The sequence below is a fragment of the Poecile atricapillus genome, chromosome 8 (genome assembly GCF_030490865.1).
Source record: "Poecile atricapillus isolate bPoeAtr1 chromosome 8, bPoeAtr1.hap1, whole genome shotgun sequence".
Taxonomy (NCBI): domain Eukaryota; kingdom Metazoa; phylum Chordata; class Aves; order Passeriformes; family Paridae; genus Poecile; species Poecile atricapillus.
This window is the reverse complement of record NC_081256.1, coordinates 23,301,589-23,321,672: the sequence shown is the minus strand read 5'-3', so window position 1 is coordinate 23,321,672 and position 20,084 is coordinate 23,301,589. Positions and strand designations below refer to the sequence as shown.

Below are 20,084 nucleotides of genomic sequence, written 5' to 3'. Positions count from 1 at the left end.
CTCGCTGAATCTGCATCCAGGGTATGAAACTCATTTCTGTTTGGCTCTTGCTTGATACTGAAATCTCATTAATATGCTCATTGGCAGGAGAGAGCTGGGACTGCAGCAAAGTGGGACGGCTCTGTTCTGATTTTCCATTTCACTGGGTAACTGAGGCTGTTTTGATTGTTTTGAAATGTCTAATGAAATTTTTTCACCCTAAGTGAAGGCAAAGAGGAACAGAGAGAAAGATGAATCAAAAACTGCCAAGGAGGAAATCATTGGATGAGAGATTTCTGGGCAGATTGGCAGATTGACAAGACATTTAGTGGAGGTGATAAAGGAACAAAGTGGCACAATTGGCATGACAGAATAATAAGAGGACAAAGGACTGAGCAGGGGGATCCAGAGCAGGGGAGAGTTTGCCAGCAGTGGGTCTGTCCTGTGTTCTGGAGCAAAGAATGGGGAATCCAGCTGTGAAAGAACAAGAAACCCCAACACTGAAGTTGAGTTCAGTTAGGAAGACTTCAACTTCACTACTACAAACTAGAAAGTGGACATTAAAGGTAAAGTGGAGAGAGAGAGAGATTTAAGTGGGAAAGGACTAATTCAGAGAAATTTTCACGCAACAGATAAAAGATCAATTTCCCAGTTGGATCAAAGGTGCATTTGAGGAGGAAAGTCACATGAAGACAAGTGATAAAGAGAACAGGTTGGTATGTTAAACAGACATGATGGTATTTCCTCATTAGAACAACTGTCCTGGATTAAGTCTTGAAATCTCTCTTGTTAACCCTGAATGAAGCAGGGGCACTTTGCATTATTTCAGAGGTTTAGGACACAGCAATTCCCTGCTGCCCCTGACCAAGAGACTCCAGTTCAACTCACATTTCTCACAGCTGAGGGAGTAAAGTGCACTTTTCAAGTGGAACTGAAAGTGGAACCAGGAAGTCCAGGGTGACTTTTACATGAAATCATAGATTAAATGATCAATAGGTATCAGCTGCTGGTTATAGCCCTGAACAGGCAAAAGCTGATGTTGGAAGGGTGACATGAACTGAAAGCTGAATATTGATCAGCATCTGCAGGGGACAACTTACTGAAGGGGGCCTTAGCAAGTTAGGAAAGTGCCACGGAATGATCCTGTTGTACCTCTCCTCCAGGAAATTGCTGCAGCATGTAGAGATGCTCAGAGCTAATTGAGCAGTACTTTATCCCTCAAGCTGCCTCAGGATTTCTCTAAGACTCCTCACTCAGTGGGCAGATCTAATATCTTTACTTCCTAAAATACCTTACCAATGAATAATCCCACTGCAGTCCTGGAGCTCACGTGTGGGTTAACACGCTCCATGACACAAGTGACTTGAATTTGGCATTTATTGATTACTCTGTATCCAAAATTCTTGTTAAAGTAGCAGGACATATCTCTGATTTAATGTACTGTACCTTGCCCCTGAGACTTGCAAAGACACCAATTAAGTGTTTCATACCTTGATTTTATGCTGACTCTACACAGGACTCATCTACACTATGAGATGGCATCAAGGGCCAGAACAGAGGCAGACCAGCTCCTTTTGTACTCTCCTTCCTGGACCAATCTATGATGTTGAGTTGTTGGGATGGATGCAAAGTGTCCCAGTTATGATTTAATTAATTCACAAAGGGGCAAAAGTTTGGAGGGAGAAGAAGCAAAAATTAAAAACATGGAGGTATCAAGTATTTTCACTTTAGAGGTATTTTTGGGGGCCACATTCACACTGCCCACACACCTGAATTAACACAAACCCCAGCCCTTCCCTCCATGGCCAAACCTGCAGCATTTCCCTCTGACCCCAGCACTGCTCTGTGGGCAGTGGCCTTGGCAGTATTCACAACATGAAGTAGTATAAGCATGGCCCAGAGAATCTGAAAGAACATTATTAAATGAAATGATCTACGGTGCAGAAGGTCAAATAACAGTTTTCTATAATTGTGCAACTATTTCAAGAGATTATTAAAAACTGCAGTCTGAGACACAAGCTGCTTGGTTCATGTACTGCTCCCAAAAGGCCTTCCAGACACCTCCAACCTTCATCAACAGTCAAAACGAATGTTTCTTCTGTTGTCTTGATTAAAGCCTTCCATTTGCTTCCTCTGGGACTCTGAAAGGGCCCATCTTTGCATGCCCAGCTCTGCCAAGGCTGGAAGCTGTGTCAGTGCTGCCAACAACTCCCTGAACCACAGCCCGCAGTCCCGGCAGGACGATGGCCGGAGGCTCACATCCAGCTCCGAGAGTTCCTTGAATGCTCTTAAACCTTGGCAGAAGACAGCCCAGCCTTCATCAGAGATGTTGTTATTATAACTCAAATCCAGCTTCTGCAATCTGGCTAAATGGCCATCTTGCCTCAGGGATGCTGCAAGAGATGACAGACACAAACGGAACTAATAAATTCTGGTAACTGCTTTAGAATCTTCTCAGAAAAGACAATGGTATTTTAACACAGCATTTCAGCAATCAAACAGCAAGATTTAACTCTTCAGCAACTTAAAACCACTTGCTGCTGACCTCAGAAAGCAGTTTTATAACAGCTGAAACACTTAAAGCCCAGGCAGTTCAAAAGGAGCAAAGTATTGAGGTAAAAGTGTGTGGCAATCTGAAAACCTTGGAGTCAGTTGGAAGGAGGTTACATCAAGTGCCAATTGTAAGAGGCAGACAGGCTTTATAGGGAGATTTAGAAAGAGGAAAGCAAAACTAGGTGAGGCTGCAACAACCTTCTCCTTGACAACAACAGCCACCTCTTAGTGTGGGAAGGCCAAATATACCCCAAAGGGGTCCTTAACATATGATGGGCAAAGGAGACACCTATCAAGGGTGATGGTTTTTAAAGTCAAAAGTATTTGGGCTTCACCTCACCAGATTTCACATTCCAGGGAATTACAGTTGTCATACAGCTATTGCCAATGTCAAACACTCAAATCCCTGAGTCAGGCCCACAGAATCACAAGGATGAGTATAAAATTAGCAAGTTTTAAAATTATTCTAGAATTTATTCCTTTATCTGGTTCCTGTTTTCCAGTATTTCTTAGCAGCTGCTAAGAGATCAAAACATTTCTAGTTTAATTCTTCCCCAGAAGTCTGACTCCAGAAACCCACCTAATGGACTGGGAGCTGGTAGTGCCTGTATTCCTGGCTGTCAGCACAAACATTTTCTCTAAACTACTGAGCCATAAAACAGCATCCAAGCAAAATAAAACTCCTCAGAGGCAGCTTTAAATATTTGATATAAAAAACAGATGCAAACCCTACATTTTCTAAATGATGCTTCTTTTTATTTTTTAAATTAATACATAAAAGTGCTTAAGGATTCTTTGCATTTTAGCCTTTTCAGCTTTTCCACTGGGCATGTCCAGGACACACAGAAAAAATGAAAGCCCTTTGTAGGAAAAATACTCCTGTATTTTCCATGTTTTCATTTGATTTATGCAAAAACATGCTCAGTCCACGGAACAAGCCCCTTCTGAATTGTGGTCTAAATACCCTGGGTTCCTTGAGTGCTAGTAAATACCATGTTATACTTACTTAGAAGTGCCAAATCTTCAGCCACCAGGTTACAGCTGCTCAGTCTTAACACTTGAATCTCAGTTGCAAGCTTTAGTGCTCCCAAAAGCAGCTTTAGGTTCCCACCAACGCACTTATTCCAAGAAAGGTCTAATATCTCCAGTTCAGGAAGGTGAAGGGCAGCCTCAGCTGAAAAGATTAAGACCAGCAACTTCTGCTTACTAAGAGAAAACAACATGGCCTCAACAGACACCTCACCTGCAATTCACCCGTAAGTAGGATCCTAACAGCCTGATTGCTTGTGCTTAGAATGCATTCTTTTATCCTAATAAAAGTCAGCCAAAACAAAATAAAAGGGCTCTGCTATGGAGAGAGATTTTTTGTCTTTCTATTCACATTATTGCCTTGGTCTTGTTGCACTGAATCAACAGCTTGCTTTTAAACTATTTTATATCTATTTAAAGAGCAAATTCTTTTGCTGTGAACTCACTATTTAAAGTGAGGTGCTCTGAATCTTTTGACGGCTCTGATGTCCATGGTGTCACTTACATAACTGTAGTGACATAAACATAATACTCTTTCTACAAGGACCTCTGACCAGATTAGCTTGCTACTGCTTCTTCTGGAGGCAGTCAAGTCTTACTCCAGGTTTAATGTCATGAGTAAACAGTTTGAAATACAAGTGCACAAGACACAGTAACTGAGAGATCCCTCTGTACTAAGATTTCATGTGCCATATGGAACACCTATCAGAGGCCACTAATCCATAGAGATTTGCAATAAGTAGGCAAAAGAGGCTGAATTTACATATCCTGTGATTGGACTTTTCTTCACACCACTGCAGTCATTTCCCCCATTGCCCCGTGCTGAGCTCTACCCCAGAAAGTTTCTACTGAAATTTTCACCTGCAGCGAGGTGAAAAACCCTTAGTCAAAACTTTACCCCACTGAGTGAAGTGTGACATCCAGACTATGATTATAGCACAATATAAAACCATGTTTTTCTTTTTTCCCCAAAATTAAGGAGTATATAAAAGCTCACTATCAGACAAAGGATTAAGTGAACTTCATCCCCTTCAGGTATAGTAGAGGAAGTCATACAATTCTCTTCCCTTGCAACCTGGTCCCACAAAGCACTGGTTTCATCACAGGCTTTTTCACTTGGGACCTGAGGTATAATGTACCCATGATCCTTGGAGTTCAGCCAAAGGAGAAGAGAATGCTTTGTCCTACAGCATACACAGAGAACAGGCACACTTTAAAGGAACATTCCTACCTAGTGATGAAAGGGACTCTTCATCCAAGCCACAGTTGCTGATGGTCACAGATCTCAGCTTTGGTAAAAACCTGAGCCTGCCCAGAAGAGGATCTGATGAGAGTCCCACATTTTTATTTGAGGATAAATTCAGCTCTTGAAGACTGGAGAGTAAAGGTATCACCTGGGCTACAAAAACATGGAATATTTATTAGACACTCACTGAACCATAACAAATGTGTGGTTGTGTATTTGCCTGACATAATTTCTTTTCTTTATAAATCAATCCAAAAGTCAAGGCCAAGTTTTTACACTCAATTTCATGGTGAATAATGTTTTAGACCATAAATAGCCTTGTCATTTCCAGTAAAACTCTTTCAGAAATTAAGTATTCCATAATGTGTAGAATGTTGTCAGAACACGGTTTCCTGGAAATTTTCTAGGTGAAGTAAGGAATTTCCTTCCAAATGTTTTCATTGCTAACTGAAACTTCTTTGTCTTAATGTTATTATTCTATATTATTCAATAAATTAAAAATAAATCACAATTGATATTACTAATACTGAATATTTCCTAAAGCTTCATCATCATCATCATCACATCTTCAAGTTATCTTCTTTGTCACAGAAAATAGGATGTGGGCAATATAGGCTTTGAGTCATGGGATTTTTTTTTGTTGTTAAAAGTAAAAACAAAGTTATGATAACAGAGAGAGAAAAATAAACTATTTCACAAATTGATTGGGAAATGCCTTTTTCTTCATAGTAGTGTTTATAGTTGCATCAATTCAACCTAGAGAAAGCACACAGCAGCAGCAGTCTCCTAAAATCACCCTCTACTCGGTGTGCAGCTCACCAAGGGAGTTTTAGGCAGTTATACTTCCATGCACATACCCACCATGGATCCATCCAACTTTTACCACTGGAGGCACTGTCCATGGACATTTCCTAAATTATTGATTATCACAAAAAAGCAGTGCTTGGTGGCAGTTTCCACATTCCCATTCTGTGTCTCAATCACAGCAGAATCAGATTCTTAATTCCACGTGGGTTCAGACACTCTGAGATTTCCTTTTGTTCAGCAAAAACCCATTCCATATTGATCAAGAAAGCTCCCCCCCCATTGCATTTTCAGAGCTGCTGAATGAAAAAAGTACTGAGATCAGCTCTTCTTCTGCCAGGCAGAATCTTTGATGTCTTTGAGATATTTTCAGAAGGCAAAACTGACATCCTTAATGAATTTCCTCAACATCTCCTTACACAAAACAGTCATGTCCTCTTCTGTGATACAGCACTGGTGAAGATCAAGGACTTCCAGATTTTTCAAGCTGGCCAAATGAGCTGTTGAGGTTTTAAAGCCACCGCCAATCTCTCTGTTACACGAGATATCTAATTTCCTTAGCTCTGCAAGGTGCTGTAAAGCAGTGTCTGAAATGGAAAAGGAGACAAGCTGGTCACTGGCTGCCACAACAGCCCAGGTCAGGGCTTTGGCATCTATTTACTTCAACGTCAAAGTTTGCACCAGGTATTGCAGGCAAAGCTCCTGGGCTAAGCTTCAGTGTATAATCACAGCAGACACACAGTAATGCAGCAAAGCCTCCCTGCCTATGCAGCTCCATTCTTCTCTGGGAGAGCAGGTGAAGGTGAGGCCAGCTCATCCCCCACTTCCAGTCAGTCCTCAGCCTTTTGCAGAAATCACTGCTGCATGTGCTCATTAATGCCAGTTGTTTTACCACATCCACTAGGGAGAGACATAGATAACAGTCCCATTTCATGTGGCTTCACTGGACGCTCTTTAAGTGATAACAATGAATTTGGGTTTCCTTTGGAAAGCAGGATTAGCTTGTTAAAAATTAGCTTGCCTATCTGTGTCCTTGTCTGTGCTCTGTCTGGGGAAAGAGGAAGCACATCCAGTGAGCCACAGCCCTGAGATGTGTCTCAGATAAATGGTGTGGACGGTGACTCTCCCCACCGACTTTCACGAGCTTGAGCTCAGGGCAGATAAATTCAGCTCCTGCTGAAAGGCCCTGCAGTCTTTTACCAATCCTCAAACAGCAAATAACGATTGCCCATTAATACTGCCAAACCATCAGCAAAATCCCACCTCATTGCCTTTCTTAAATGGTTTTCAGATGTACAATTTATTCAGAATAAAAGTTTTCTGAACATAAAGTCTAACCTAAGCCCTGGAGGCTGTCTTGCTTTAATCCACACATGTGCAAGTTTAACTCTTTCAAGCCTGGCACATTTTTCAGATCCTGAGCAATAACCTTCATGCTGCAGCCAATGTTTTTGTTGATAGAGACATCTAATACTTCAAGGTTTGGGGTCACATTTAGAATTTCAGCTGTGGAAAAAAAAAAAAATAAAAGAAAAGGAAACCAGAATTAATAATTGTCTAGAATACATAAAGATGAACCCTAGAAAAATACAGCACCATGATAAACAGGAAGACGTGGCCAGAGTTTGCCTGTCAGTGTGGTTTAGACTTGCTAAGTTCCTGTTCTACCTAAACAACACAGTAAAATAAAGATTGGATAGGAATCATGAAAATCTGTGAAAACATTTATAAAAATAAAAGTGAAAAAATACAAGGATTGGTAGAAAAATACAGAGGAAAAAAAAAGTAGAAATACAAAGAGAAAGAAAATTTTCTAATGAAAATATATAGGAATGTCTGTTACATATGGGGCTCCCTGCAGTGGAGATGAGAGTCCTGGGACTTTTTACTGAGCAAACACTTTTCAAAACACACAATGAGATAAAAAGACCACACAGGATTAAGCTGCTATGGTGAGAGGACAGAAGGGAAGGGTGGTCAGTGGTTGCCAACTCAGCCTAAATTCCCAATCCTCAGACCTACTTTTCAATCCCATGGCTAATTGCATATTCAGATGCTTAATTTCAAGCAATTAGTGTTGGAAATTCTGGCACATATTTTTTGCTGGAGGTCTCAAAGGATCCAGAAACCTTGGACCACTGAGGCAGCCAGACTGTGATTCAGGTCTTCTCAACCCTCCCTCATAAGATTAGAGAGAGCAACATTCTTCTTTGGAAGAAAGTGCATTAAATCCCCACATCATAAATACTGTTATAATGCAGAGCTTGAAATAAACTAACTTTTCACTAATATTGAGCTCAATACAGCCATTATCTAAGTCAAACAAGTTCCATTTTTATGAAGCTAGTCTCAGTCCAGCTCAATGGACACACACATACCAAGGGATTCTCCATCCTTTGCCGTCAGGCTACAGTCCGTAATTTTCAGACATTTTAACTTGCATCCTTCCTGAAGTTTTTTTGTCAGCAGTGATAGTTTTCCACCTATGTTACTGTTCCATGATAAATCCAGTTCTTCAAGCTGAGAAACAATTTCAAATGCCTCTCCTGCAACAGAAGTCTAGAATGATTCATTCTACATATCAATTTCAGTGCAAAGAAAAATAGAAGTTTGGAATATATTAAAGAGGAAGGTTAGCTGCTTAATACTCAGATTACTTTATGATGAATGTCTTGCCAGGAAAATTGTTAAATAAATGAATTATTGCCTCTGCAGTTATGTTGTATAAAATCTCACATTGTCTAGGGAGTAGCATAGATCACAAGTCATTGTCACAGTGCACACAAACCTGAAATTTATTCAGGTTCCCAAACCCTCATCAGGCTGTTTGGTCTGTGCTGGGACCAGAAAGTCCAGTCTAGAGGGAAATCAATGCAAGTGACAAGTCTGAATTTACTGTTCTGCAGAGTTCTGCTCTGTTTTATTTGGCAATTCTCCAGCATCCTCTGTACTGTGTCCACAGGTCATTTTAGATGGAATGAAAGAATTCCTCTCACAACTATTTCTGAAACATGAAAGTTTCATTTCTGACAGGAATTTTTGACTCACTTCATAAGAAGCCAAGATGAGCATTGCTCCGACTCAAACTAATTTTCCTATGATTTCAAGGCAGACAGAACTGACTTTTACTACATTCAGAAAAATCAGCCTTTTTGAGGCTTGACACACCTGCCAGTGTGAACTAGTGCTTATTTGAAATACTATAAGCTAGTGCTTATTTGAAATACTAACATCCCACTGTAAAATCCAGCTTCCTAACTTCCTTTGTAGAAGAGGGAGGCAGAGCATATTTGCATAAGCTCATTCCCAAGAAAGATCAATGAATCAGATCATATGCAAATGAAATTTCAAAGTGTCATACACAATTTTTTGACCTAAAGTCTAATAATTGAGAATTGTATTTTAATAGTAATATCCTTTCATGTCTGTGTGGCTTTCATAATTAATTTTTCACAAAAGATTTATAATAGAAAAATAATTCTTTCTGTAAGTGAATATCTGGGTTTGAGAGGAAAGGACACGACTTAATTTTAATATTTGCATTTATTTTAAATTATTGCCTCAGTGTTGAATACTGAGCAATGCTCAACAGTTGAGAAGTGCAGCGTAGCCTATTTCTGTTTGACATGAGGACTATAGATTTTCAGACACATTTTCCTCCCAGAAGATAAATAAAGGAATATAACTCCAGGAATGGTTTCCTATCACCTCTCACAGTCAAGCTCTGAGCAACCACGTAGAATAGGTTGATGTTATGGTTACATTGCAGACATTGATTTCTAAGCAGGATGTGCTGAATCCACAAAAGGCCCCATTTCTGCAGAGATGTGGACAAGGTCACAGAGCCAGGATTGGCCTAAATAGACAAGTTGTTTTCAAAATCACAGGCAAAATCAATGCAAACTGACTGTTGCTATTCCACATGTCAAGGGCATCACATTTTGACTGGAAATTTAAATTCTGTGATCAATTTTGCATCTGTCCCAGCAGAAGCTATACCAAACTGGGAAGGAAACAGCACTGAAGAACCTGGCAGAATAAATCAATTAGAAAAATAACCAATACAACTTAGAAGGAAAAAAACCAAAACCCAAATCTATGAGAAGGGTTTGAAAAAGAATTAAATAAATTTGAAATAAATATGAGAAAATTAAATACAGTTTTCATACTCATCAGAAACAGAGCAGTTATTTTCACCTGCTTTTGTAGAGATGCTTATTTCCTCCCCAAGAGATTGCATGACTCACTTTTGATCTACCACCACATATGTAATTTTATTTCTGAACCTTTCATGGAAAAGGCTTGGATATGAATGACATAAATGCCAGCTTTATAATTCAGACCCCTTTTAGAACTTCTAAAATGAGCAGTAACTTTTATAATTCCTAATTGATTGTGTTCTCCTTTCTTTTATATACAAGTCATAGATCCACTCCAGAGTAAACTCCAGGCCCAGAGGTGACTCTGTGCCGGAACCTGAGAATGTAACACCACCTTAAAAACCTTTTCATCTCATGCTTTGCAGAAAGCAGGGTGCAGGCACTCCAAGCAAAGTAGTAAGCAGAGGAATAAGCTTCTCCCAGACTTGAAAAAAACATCAAGTCATAAAGCTCTGAGGCAGAACTTCTGGTTTTAAGTCTTCTCCCAAAAGACCATTGGGGTTTTCATGATGAGTACCTGTCCTGCAGCTCCAAGACCTAAGCTGACCATATTGTGATTGACTCTGCTTCTAGGCAAAAACTAGTAATCCAGATTAAAAATATTCTTTCCTGCAAATAGGACTGGATTCTCTTCCCCTCTGCATGTGAAAGCTTCACACCCTGGGGAATGAACTCTGCAGAGCTACCTAAAGGTGTAAGGTCACCCATAAGCCCAAGTTTCTGCTGTTTCACAGCAGGAGTTTACCTTGCCCAGTGTGGAAGCAGGAGGAGTAGGATGTAGGAAGAGATGAGATGGATTACATTAGCCCCAAGCTGTCTGGAAGTAAATGTAAATGAAATCCTGTATCTAAGGAGATGACATCCTCAGCTGTCAGCCTGCAGTTTTTAAGTCGGAGGACTTTTAACAGGTTCACATGATGAAGATGGACAGTGAGAGCTTTCAAAGTCCCTCCAACACAACCATTCCAGGACAGGCTGATCTCCTCCAGCTCTGGGAGAAATGGCAATAAGGAAGCTGTAAAGAAAGAAAAGAAAAAGCTTTTCTGTTTGTGTTTCTGCACACCCTGGATATCTCTTAATATTGAGACGTTTTCTACAACCGATACAGAATTATAAAGCCATGACAATTTGTACCTCACTCTTCTTACCTGTATCTTCACATTCATCTGCTTCACAGACCTGGATGATTTCTATATTTACATATATTACATAATTTACATAATTCATAATTAAAATTTCTCAGAGACCTGGGACTATTAGATAAAACGTTAATATGGCCTGTAAAAAAGAAAAGGAAGGGAAAAGAGGAGAGAGAATAATAGAACAGACAAATAAAAATTAAGGAAATACATGAAGTAATTAGTTGAATAACATGTGCATTTACCCAGCTCTGTTATATCTGCTGCACTTAGTGCACAATTATTTAGATCCAGATTCTTGCTGTTGGGTTTCTTTCCCAGTTTCTCCATGAACTGGTTAAATCTCTGCTCACCAGATGGTGACTCTGCTTCAGAAGGGAGATGTGAAAGTCCATCTGAGCAACAAAGAAATAGGAACCTGGTTACCTCTGCTAATAAACACAAGGTGTAAAACCTGCCTGAGGCTGCCAAGTGAAGACTTTAGGAAATGAATTAAATCTGTCAACAAAGCAGGCTCTATTTTTTAATCAGTGTGGGCCAACAACCTGATTGATAAGATCACTATAGATGAAATCAGTACAAAGCTCCTACTGCATTTTTATACAACGTCTGTGTAAGGTAGTTCCTGCTTTTCTGGGCTTTGTAAAGCAAAAAATTACAGAAAATAGCAATCCACTCTCAGTAGCTGCCAGTATCACATCCCCAAACTGACCCAGAGCCCTTAGGACAAAGGATGGGGTTCTTAAGTTTCATCTTTCATCACCTTTTGAAAAATAGTTCCATTTTCTCTGGAGTGGATGTAAAGAGTATTCTTGTGTGTGCAAAATAATATCCATGAGGGATTCCCATTCCCTTCCCCTCCCCCTGCCCAGTGCCAAGTGATGAAAAAAATCTGTTCCTGTTGTCTTCAGAGTGCTTTAGCAAGACAGCAGGACAGAAACCCATCTTAAATACAACAAGCTACTCCTCAAAGCTTGGCTCTGAAGCCAAATAAGCTCTGGAATTAATGAGCTGACTTCTGCACAGACTCTCATATTGCAGACCAAGACAGAAGTCACACAAAAGCTTTACCCTTCCTCAGCAATGTGGATCTAACTCCTTGCCTAGCACCTATCAAATCAGAGGGTACATCCTTGATAATGTTCCAACCAGAAGTAAATCCTGGGTAGAGGATAAACTGTAGGCAGGGAATATAGGATTTTGGCTAGCAAGAAAACAGCTGATTTTCTAAGAAATTAAAATATATGCACATACACATTTCATTATTGTACCAACATTACCTTCTACAGAGAGATCTTGCTTTTCACTCTGGTCATCAGCTTCAGCATTGTTTATTTCTGTTTCTTCAATTTCCCTTCTGTCCTTGTCTTCAGCTTTCCCGAAGTCAAAGCCTTTGAAGAATTGTTTTATGGCTGAAGGCTTCTCTTTGCTTTTTTCAGGAGCACACTTCTTTCCTTGGAACTGTTTCATAACAAAGTCAAAAGGGGAGCTCTTTGGGTTGTCCTCTTCATGTCTATCCTGGCAGTTCTGGTCATCTTTCAAGGGATCAGCAGACGGAATTAGATTTAGTAACATTTACTCTTGCTTACCTTTTTTTATGATGGCAGATGCACTGAGAATTTGCCACTGTTGCCTCCATCCAACCATCTATCATAGCCATGGTACAAGTGTTCAAGAGCAGAGCACTTACAAAAAGCTGAGGCACTGTTTAAAATCTGGCATTAATCTGCTGTCACAGCTCTATTCCTTAGAAATACAAAACTGATACAAACCAATGTACCTCGATGTACATGTATGGCTACTGAGCTCTAGAGCAATCCTGCTTTTCCTGACTTTGATTTCTTGCAGTAGAGAGGTATTATTTTAAACAAAGAACATACCTGTCTTTTCCATGGGTGCACCTGAGGATCCCTTTCACAGTTTTCAGTTTTTACAGCACCTTCAGGATTTGTGGGATAGGTGAGCCATGACATGCAAACAAAGCCTCACTCTTTTCCTTAATAGGAACTTTCTGGGCAGTTTTCTCTCACAAGTTTCTGTCTTCATCAGTTTGATAGCAGCAGCTCTGCACAAGTGGTTTGTGAGCTCTTTCCTGATGCCTCTATTCCTCTGTACTCTATCCCAAAGTCTGCCGTTCCTGGGGCTCAGAAGTCCATTTAAATGCTCCGATCGTGCTCAGCTTAGATCGCTCTCGAGGCAGAAATCAGGAAGTAGCAGCAAAATCTTCGCTTCTGCTCACAAACCACTGCATGTCCCTGACACAGCTGTTGCTAGAAGAGGCTGAGTCACCACAGAGATCAGATTACAAGAGTACCTGAAGAAAAGCTTTTGGTTTTCCCACCCATTTTGTCCATACTGGTCAGCAGTAGTGCTGGAGACTGAGCAGAGTCCTGCTGTCAGCTGGATGTTGCACAGCTCAGTAAGAAAAAGGGAGGACGGACGCTCCTGATCATTTTAGGGCAACAGGAGACACAAGAGGAGAAGTCACCATCATCTTCTGGGCAATACCATCATCAAAACGCAATCATTGGACACACCTTATATACACCTCAAACTCCAGTACACCCTTTTTAGCCTGTCTGTCCTTCAGTCTGATTTCCTCAATGGCAAACATCACAATTTCTTTCTTAACCATATTCATGGCCATTTATGCTGAATCTCTTTAGCCTTGATAATCTTTTTCAGTCTATGAGCTCTTCCTTTTTGCAGGCTAAGCCAAACCCTTCTCCCTTCATGTGGCAAATTCTTCATTTCCTTTATCATTTCCTGCTCACCTTTGTCTGCACCTGGTGCAATATAATTTATACTTCCTTAAATACAAGGGACCACCCACGAGTCTGTATACACTAAAGACATATGCAAACTGGAGTGATTTTGGTGGGGAATGATAAAGCAGGTAAACAAAACCAACAATTCATTTGCAAGTAGCTGAGCAGACACCAGCCTGAGGACAGGCTTGACTCAGTGTGGAATTAGACAAGGGATTCAGACACGGTGGAATGAGGCACTGGGTGCTGCAAGGAGTCAACAGGGTAAGATGAGAAGAACAAAAACTTAATGTGAACATCAGGAAAATCCTCTTGCCCATGACAGCTTCCCATGCTGGGAAACATTTACAGCAGCTAGAAATGTACAAAAACATCGTAATCAACTATCTTTTTCTGTAGGAAGGGAGGGCACACTTCTATTCCCAAACCGAAATTATCTCTAAGTTGGCTTGGGGTTTTCTGACACCAGGAGTGGCTGTCCTGTCTCAGCTTCTGAAATCAGCATCTCACTACAGACCTGTATCCACATCAGGAATTTGTGCTAATTCATGTGTCCAGGCATCTCAGCTATGCAGACGATGGAAGATCCCAGCATTTTTGTTGGTAAAGAACTGAATTTGACAGTTCTTTGCTTGTGCTTAACAATAGAATGACTGAGAATGAAGCAAGCAACCCATGTTTGTGAACATGTCTTGGGCTCTCCTGGCCCAAGACTTCTCAATGCCCACTGCAGTTCAGAGAGAACGTGGAATGGGAATATTTGATAACCTCTGTCCTGTGAAACTGGGGAAATCCTTAAGCATGTTAAGCACCAATTACAGTGGTTAGGCTGTGCTAACTCACATGCTCTGACATCAGTATTTCAGGTGATGTGCTGCCAGTTCAGAAGTTCTTTCACCACTTGAGGCTGTTGAATAAGTGGCAATACCCCAGGGCACTATGATAGCATTCCTGTAATCCCGTGAGAAGGGAAACACCTGGTCTCCTCCTCCTTAAAAACAAATCTTTAACTTTTTTACATCAGCTATGAGGGAAGAGATAACAACAGGATTATCCCCCAAAAGAGCAGGCTAAGGAGAGCGAGGTGGCTGCACTAGGCTGTAAACATGAGCAGCACTTTGCAATAGGCCCAGGCTGCGCTGTGAACATGTGATATATCACAACAGCCAGGCCCAGCGGTGCCCAGTTAGTTTCTCAGTCCATCTCCTCCTTGCCACACTTCTGAACAGGAGTCCTGCTCCTGCCTGTCAGAGCCCTGTGTCTGCTACCTGCAGCATGTCATGGACAGCACAGGGCAGGCTTTCCTTTTGGAGTTTAAAAATAATAGATGCCTTCCCCTTTGTATCCAGTTAAATGGCCTGTGACCATCTGCTGAGTGCTCAGTGTCACACTTGTTTATATCTGCTCTTCCCTCTGTCTAGACCTGGGGCAAGGTTAGGAACAGAACCAATTTTGGAACAAAATAGTTTAAGTTGCATCCCACACAGCATCCATCAGGGAGAGATTAATGTGGATTTTCGTACTTTGCCTCATTGTGACTCCTTAATCCGGCATATATTCCAAAGAAATAATGCCATTAGAGGATTAGTGCCACAAGTTCATTTGAAAAAAAGGATTTGCAAACACTGAAATCCTATATTCTATGTGCTTAATCACTGAGTATCATTTTGGGGATTTCCTCTCCCTTTAGTAGTGTCTCTTTCAATGAAACCCAAGCAAATCAGCAACTCTGTTTTGGATGGCCCTCATTATCCACTAGAAGAAAACAAACCCCCAAGCATCTGGTTAAAATAATACAGAGTCTAAACACACTGGACTAAACCCATCCTTGCTGTCATACAACCACTGTTACATCAGGGAGGCACTTGGCCCAATATTTATATAGAATGTAATGATTTGGGATATTTATCTGTTAGAGATTTTTGACAATCTGAGTCCTGCAGCACTTAATAACATTGTGACCCTTGTTTGCTTCCATGGCAATTCTCTTCCCCACCTTTGCCACTGCAGGATTCTCTTGCTTGGCCTGATTTGTTGGGGGCACTTTAATGGAGCAAGAAATTGGAGGGGCTGGAAAAACGTTCACTGCCCCATGGTTGACTCTGGCAGTTTCAGGTGTCACACTCTTGGGCTGACTCAGAACACACGTGCCAGGAGCTGCTGCCAAGGGAGGGTAAGAGAAGAGTGGCCTGGTCTAGCACCAGGTTTGCTGCCCTCCTCTTTGCCAGCCACATGCATCAAACCATGCTCTCCACAGCTCCTGCCATCCTCTCTCTCCTGCTCTGTCCCTTCCATTCATCCTCTGTCAGTGACTGAGACAGGGGAATTCAGCCTTGCCCACACAGCTGAGAATCCCTCAGCTGGCACTGAGGCTGTGTTGCCTGTGCCAAACATCTGTGTCACCCACTAATTTGATGCTGACTTTCTTTAGAGCCACAGAGGATTTATTATAGCTATAAGAATTCCAACCTTTGCATATTCCAGCATGAGCAGCTAAACAGGAACTGTTGAATTCTAAACCATATTCTTTTTTTCAAAGCCAGTTTTTACATTACCTCCTATTAAACAATAAGTAGATTTTCCCAACTACTAAGTCATTGGATATTCATTTGGAAATCCATAAAAAGCAAGACTTATAGATCTATTGCAGCAAATGTACATTTATACACACAGTGCAGATACTTTTAACACTCAGATATCAAGTTACTCCTTTTAAAATGGAGCAACACAAATGCAAACTTAACTTTCAGTCTCTATTACAATCTATTAGACTGACAGAGAAGATTTTCAGTCTGGAAAATTCTTTTTGGTTGAATTTCTGCCAGGATTAATCCCCTTTCAGTTAATCATTTACATGAATGGGCAATCTGCAGAGTTCATGCAAGGCCTGCAAACTATATTAATTACTAGAAACCTAATTACAAATCAACAGAGTCATAGGATCAGTGTTACCTCCATACGGTACCATCTGGTACAATGGAGCTGGATAGTTCAGCAAAACTCCCCATGGCACTCTGTGGAACCTCAACCTGAATGTGTGCTGCCAGAGAGAGCAAGTTTATCCAGATATAGGAGCTGGTTATAAAGCATTTTTAAGGTCATCCTTAATGACAGCACCCAGACCCTGTATTCTAGTTGCTGTTTCAAAAGTTACTTCAAAAAAGAGTATTTTATTCAACACTTTTCTTTTTGAATGTGATACCAATGCTGTCATAACTTCCCTTTCCACACCCTAAATCCATACAAAAAGTAATGAAAAAAATCACTAAACAAGCAAATATGAAAACATGTCTACCATGAAGTGCTTCCATTAAAGGTATTGCGTGTATTGTGATTTGCTTCACTAATTATTACTCTAATCTAAAAGCAATGTCCAGAAATTCCATAAATGACAGGAACATGGCACAGTGCAACTTCTATTAAAATTTCATTTTACCAATACATGTGCTCTTTCAGCAAATGGCCAGTTTGAAAGTTTTGAACAAAACCTATCAGTCTCATTTTACACTATGTTTGCAAAACAAAAATTCAGGTCTTTGAAACCTCAACTTGTATGGTTTTAAATCCAGACATTCAAAACCATTTGGATCCAAGGTCATATAAAACCCAGTATTCTTTCCACAAATAATGTTTGGTCAATTGACTTTTCAAAGGAATTCAAAGGAATTTTCAAGGGTTAGACATATTTAATCCCTGAGGTTCACTCACTGGCTTTTGGAATTGAGATTAGCCACATTAAGCAAAATTGAGTAGCTTCAGTTTTGCCCAAAGTGTGGCTCCAGTTCTCCCTGATTAGTTCCCAGATTTCCCTTGGGAATGAGAGAGCTGTGTAAGCTACATAGTCGCTCTGAATTCTCTCAAGAACAATAGTAAATGTAATGCTTTTCCACTAAACAACCAATCATGTTGCAACCTGTTCTCTTTGCAGTATCTGCTGACCTTGTCAGCAGAATTTAGTATGGGAGAACACCAAAGGTGGGCACTTTTCAGTGTCCTGAAACTCAGGAAGGAGCAAAATCATCCACCCTGCAACCAAGGGATTGGGGGAAAAAGCTCCCAAGGAGTGCTCCAGCTTGAAGAACATTCTGTGCAGCCAGTCCATTACAGTGACACTCACACAGGTTTGCCTGTTCCCTTCCCTGGTTGTTTTTCAATTTCTTGTGGACCAAGACCCTATTTCTAAGGCAGTGTGTCACTGTAAAGTCTGGTGTTCATTTCTTAATCCTAGGACACAGCTTCTGTTCAAGTTCATTCTTGAACTGGTCCCAGACTTCCCATCCATCAGACCACTCCCTCTTTACTTTGCCTGTGGCGACCATGCTGCTCTAAATTAGACCTTTCTGGGGGAAATGTGGAAGGAAGTGAGGTTTAGCTAAAGAATCTGATATGTCTGAACACAGATTTCATGTTGGAAAAAGACAGGCTGACCTCTGATAAATTAGCCATTTATCAAGTTCTGTATCAGTTCATTTCATGATATATCTCCGCTAAAGTGGAGATAAGTAGATTTTTATCTTGCTTCAGTAAACTTGATAAGAAGAAACAAAGATTATCACTCTTTCACAGATTCCTTACTTAGGACAGACAGTCTTTAGAAACAGTGTTTAGAAAGATTAAAACCTGCTTAGGCTCTAGTTTAGCAGGTTCTCTACTTCTATAAATCCATTCCAGCACTGCATTTTGGTAAACAACCTAATTCTTGAGCTGTCTCTTAATTGTTAGACAATTATTATTAGACAATACAATTGTCCAGTACAATTTTTATGTTCCATTTTCGAAGACCATAAATCCCATCAGCTGAGCTATATCTGCAGTTGATTTTGTCAAGAGGGAACAAAAGGGTACATCCTGGTACTTCAGGAACTGAGAAAGATGGAAAGCAGTTGACACTTCTTTGGAAAATATTTGAGAGAATCTCCTTGTTCTTAATTCTGCTTTAGAATAGTACCCAAACTGGCCAAAACTCATTATTTTTTTTCTGTTCGTAACTAATTTCCTACATGTCTCTCTCTCTCCCTCCTTTGGTGCTTTGCCATTTTTCCTAAGGTGAAGACACCCAGCGGGAACGGGAGTGCCGAGGGACACACAGACCATTGTGTGATAGAGAAATGCACCCCTGCCTGAATCCTGCATCATTCAGTCAAGAACAACTTGCTCTTCCCTGGGGAGGGACCACTGAAGCATCTTTATGGACTGTGTTTGTCACAGTTCACTACAGCACGCAGCAATGCTGCTTCTGTGCCAGAATCCAAGCGCTACGTGCCAGAGATCTTGCAAAGCAGTGTCCCTCTCTCTCTCCAAACTTCCCTCATTAGGTAAAACAGAAAAAAATAAATATATAACCTTATTTTTTTCTACCTCAGGAAGTATTTTTTCTGATAATGAACTTTTTGTGGTTTTTCTGAGAGGTGATTCACACGGACTAAAACATCTGATGAAAAATGGATGCTGATGCCAGTTTTTACTTTTATTTTTTGGACAACCCCACACCTTACACAGCATTTGCTTCAGCCTCACCCAGACAATCTTGAAAAAATCCCAGTAAAATAACTTTTTTCAAGTCTATCTACTCATTACCTTTCAAATCACAGGCAGTTACAGATTGAGTGGACTGGACACAAGGTGAAAATTATCTTTAAGCCTAGAACGCTCCTTTGCTTCCTTGTCTGCCTGCACATGCAAAGATTTGGAAAACCACATGAAAATTATTCCCCGTTTGTTTTAACTGGTCTCTAACAATTTAATTTATTTGAAAAAAGATTCTTTTTTAAAATCCAGTAGTGGATTTTTAAAGCAATATTTCTGGGTGTGATTTTCTTCTGTATAAAGAAGGTCCAGGCAGCAACAAAATAACCACAGTGGGATTTACAATAAAAAAATATTTAGAGTCACAGTCACTTAAAAATAATTTAAATAATCCCACATTAAAAACAATATATTTTGTGTTATACAAAATAATTTGTTTTCTGTGAAGTTGTGCAGAAGTAGAGCAGAATTTCACCCCCTTGCTAATGATAACACTTCCCTGAGTGTTTTCAATATTCCTTTCTTCAATAGGAATGAGCCCATTTGCCCCAGGTTTAGGCACTGTGTTTGTGTTTTAGAGAACAAGAGGAAATATTTTTGTTTCAGCGAGCACCTGATGAAATTTAGGCAGGTGATTAAGGATTAACAAACATCCCATCAATTGACACAGATATTGGAAGAAACTAAGCACTCCCTGACATTTCCAAACTTGCCATTTCTAGGCATTGGCTCTGAGAGCCAACCCGTGGCCAGTGAGAATTAAAGAGTAAATTGCCGGCTTGAGCAGTATAACCAACTGATCCCTGTGTTAGCCTCACAATATGCTTAACAGGATTTCCACCTTGCAGTTCCCCCAATCCCATCGGATACACAGCTCTAG

The 20,084-nt window shown here is 40.5% G+C and overlaps 1 protein-coding gene across 2 annotated transcripts; it reads right to left on the bottom strand.

Moving 5' to 3' along the window:
* Nucleotides 1-1,154: 1,154 nt before the first annotated feature.
* On the bottom strand, nucleotides 1,155-13,242 carry LRRC31 (leucine rich repeat containing 31). Of its 2 annotated transcripts, XM_058844009.1 has the most exons (10): nucleotides 12,791-13,242; nucleotides 12,191-12,445; nucleotides 11,156-11,305; nucleotides 10,632-10,786; nucleotides 7,990-8,170; nucleotides 6,950-7,117; nucleotides 6,031-6,198; nucleotides 4,793-4,960; nucleotides 3,539-3,706; nucleotides 1,155-2,372 (listed from the first exon to the last, which is right to left on the bottom strand). In XM_058844009.1, exons 1-10 carry the CDS (start codon nucleotides 12,801-12,803, stop codon nucleotides 2,053-2,055), a joined length of 1,746 nt encoding a protein of 581 aa, XP_058699992.1. In that variant the 5' UTR covers nucleotides 12,804-13,242; the 3' UTR covers nucleotides 1,155-2,052. The 2 variants fall into 2 exon arrangements, with proteins under 2 accessions (XP_058699992.1, XP_058699991.1); XM_058844008.1 differs by lacking the exon at nucleotides 12,791-13,242 and having other exon boundaries at nucleotides 7,990-8,159; nucleotides 10,621-10,786; nucleotides 12,191-12,485.
* Nucleotides 13,243-20,084: the final 6,842 nt, after the last annotated feature.

Excerpts from the sequence above, each read along its gene's own strand:
- LRRC31 (XM_058844008.1), bottom strand. The coding sequence starts at position 12,485 with ATGTTACTAAATCTAATTCCGTCTGCTGATCCCTTGAAAGATGACCAG. Across the intron at positions 10,787-11,155 it reads AGCAGATATAACAGAGCTGG|CTTCCTTATTGCCATTTCTC; the intron begins GTAAATGCACAT and ends CTTTCTTTACAG. Across the intron at positions 8,160-10,620 it reads GCTGAGGATGTCATCTCCTT|AGGAGAGGCATTTGAAATTG; the intron begins AGATACAGGATT and ends GACTTCTGTTGC.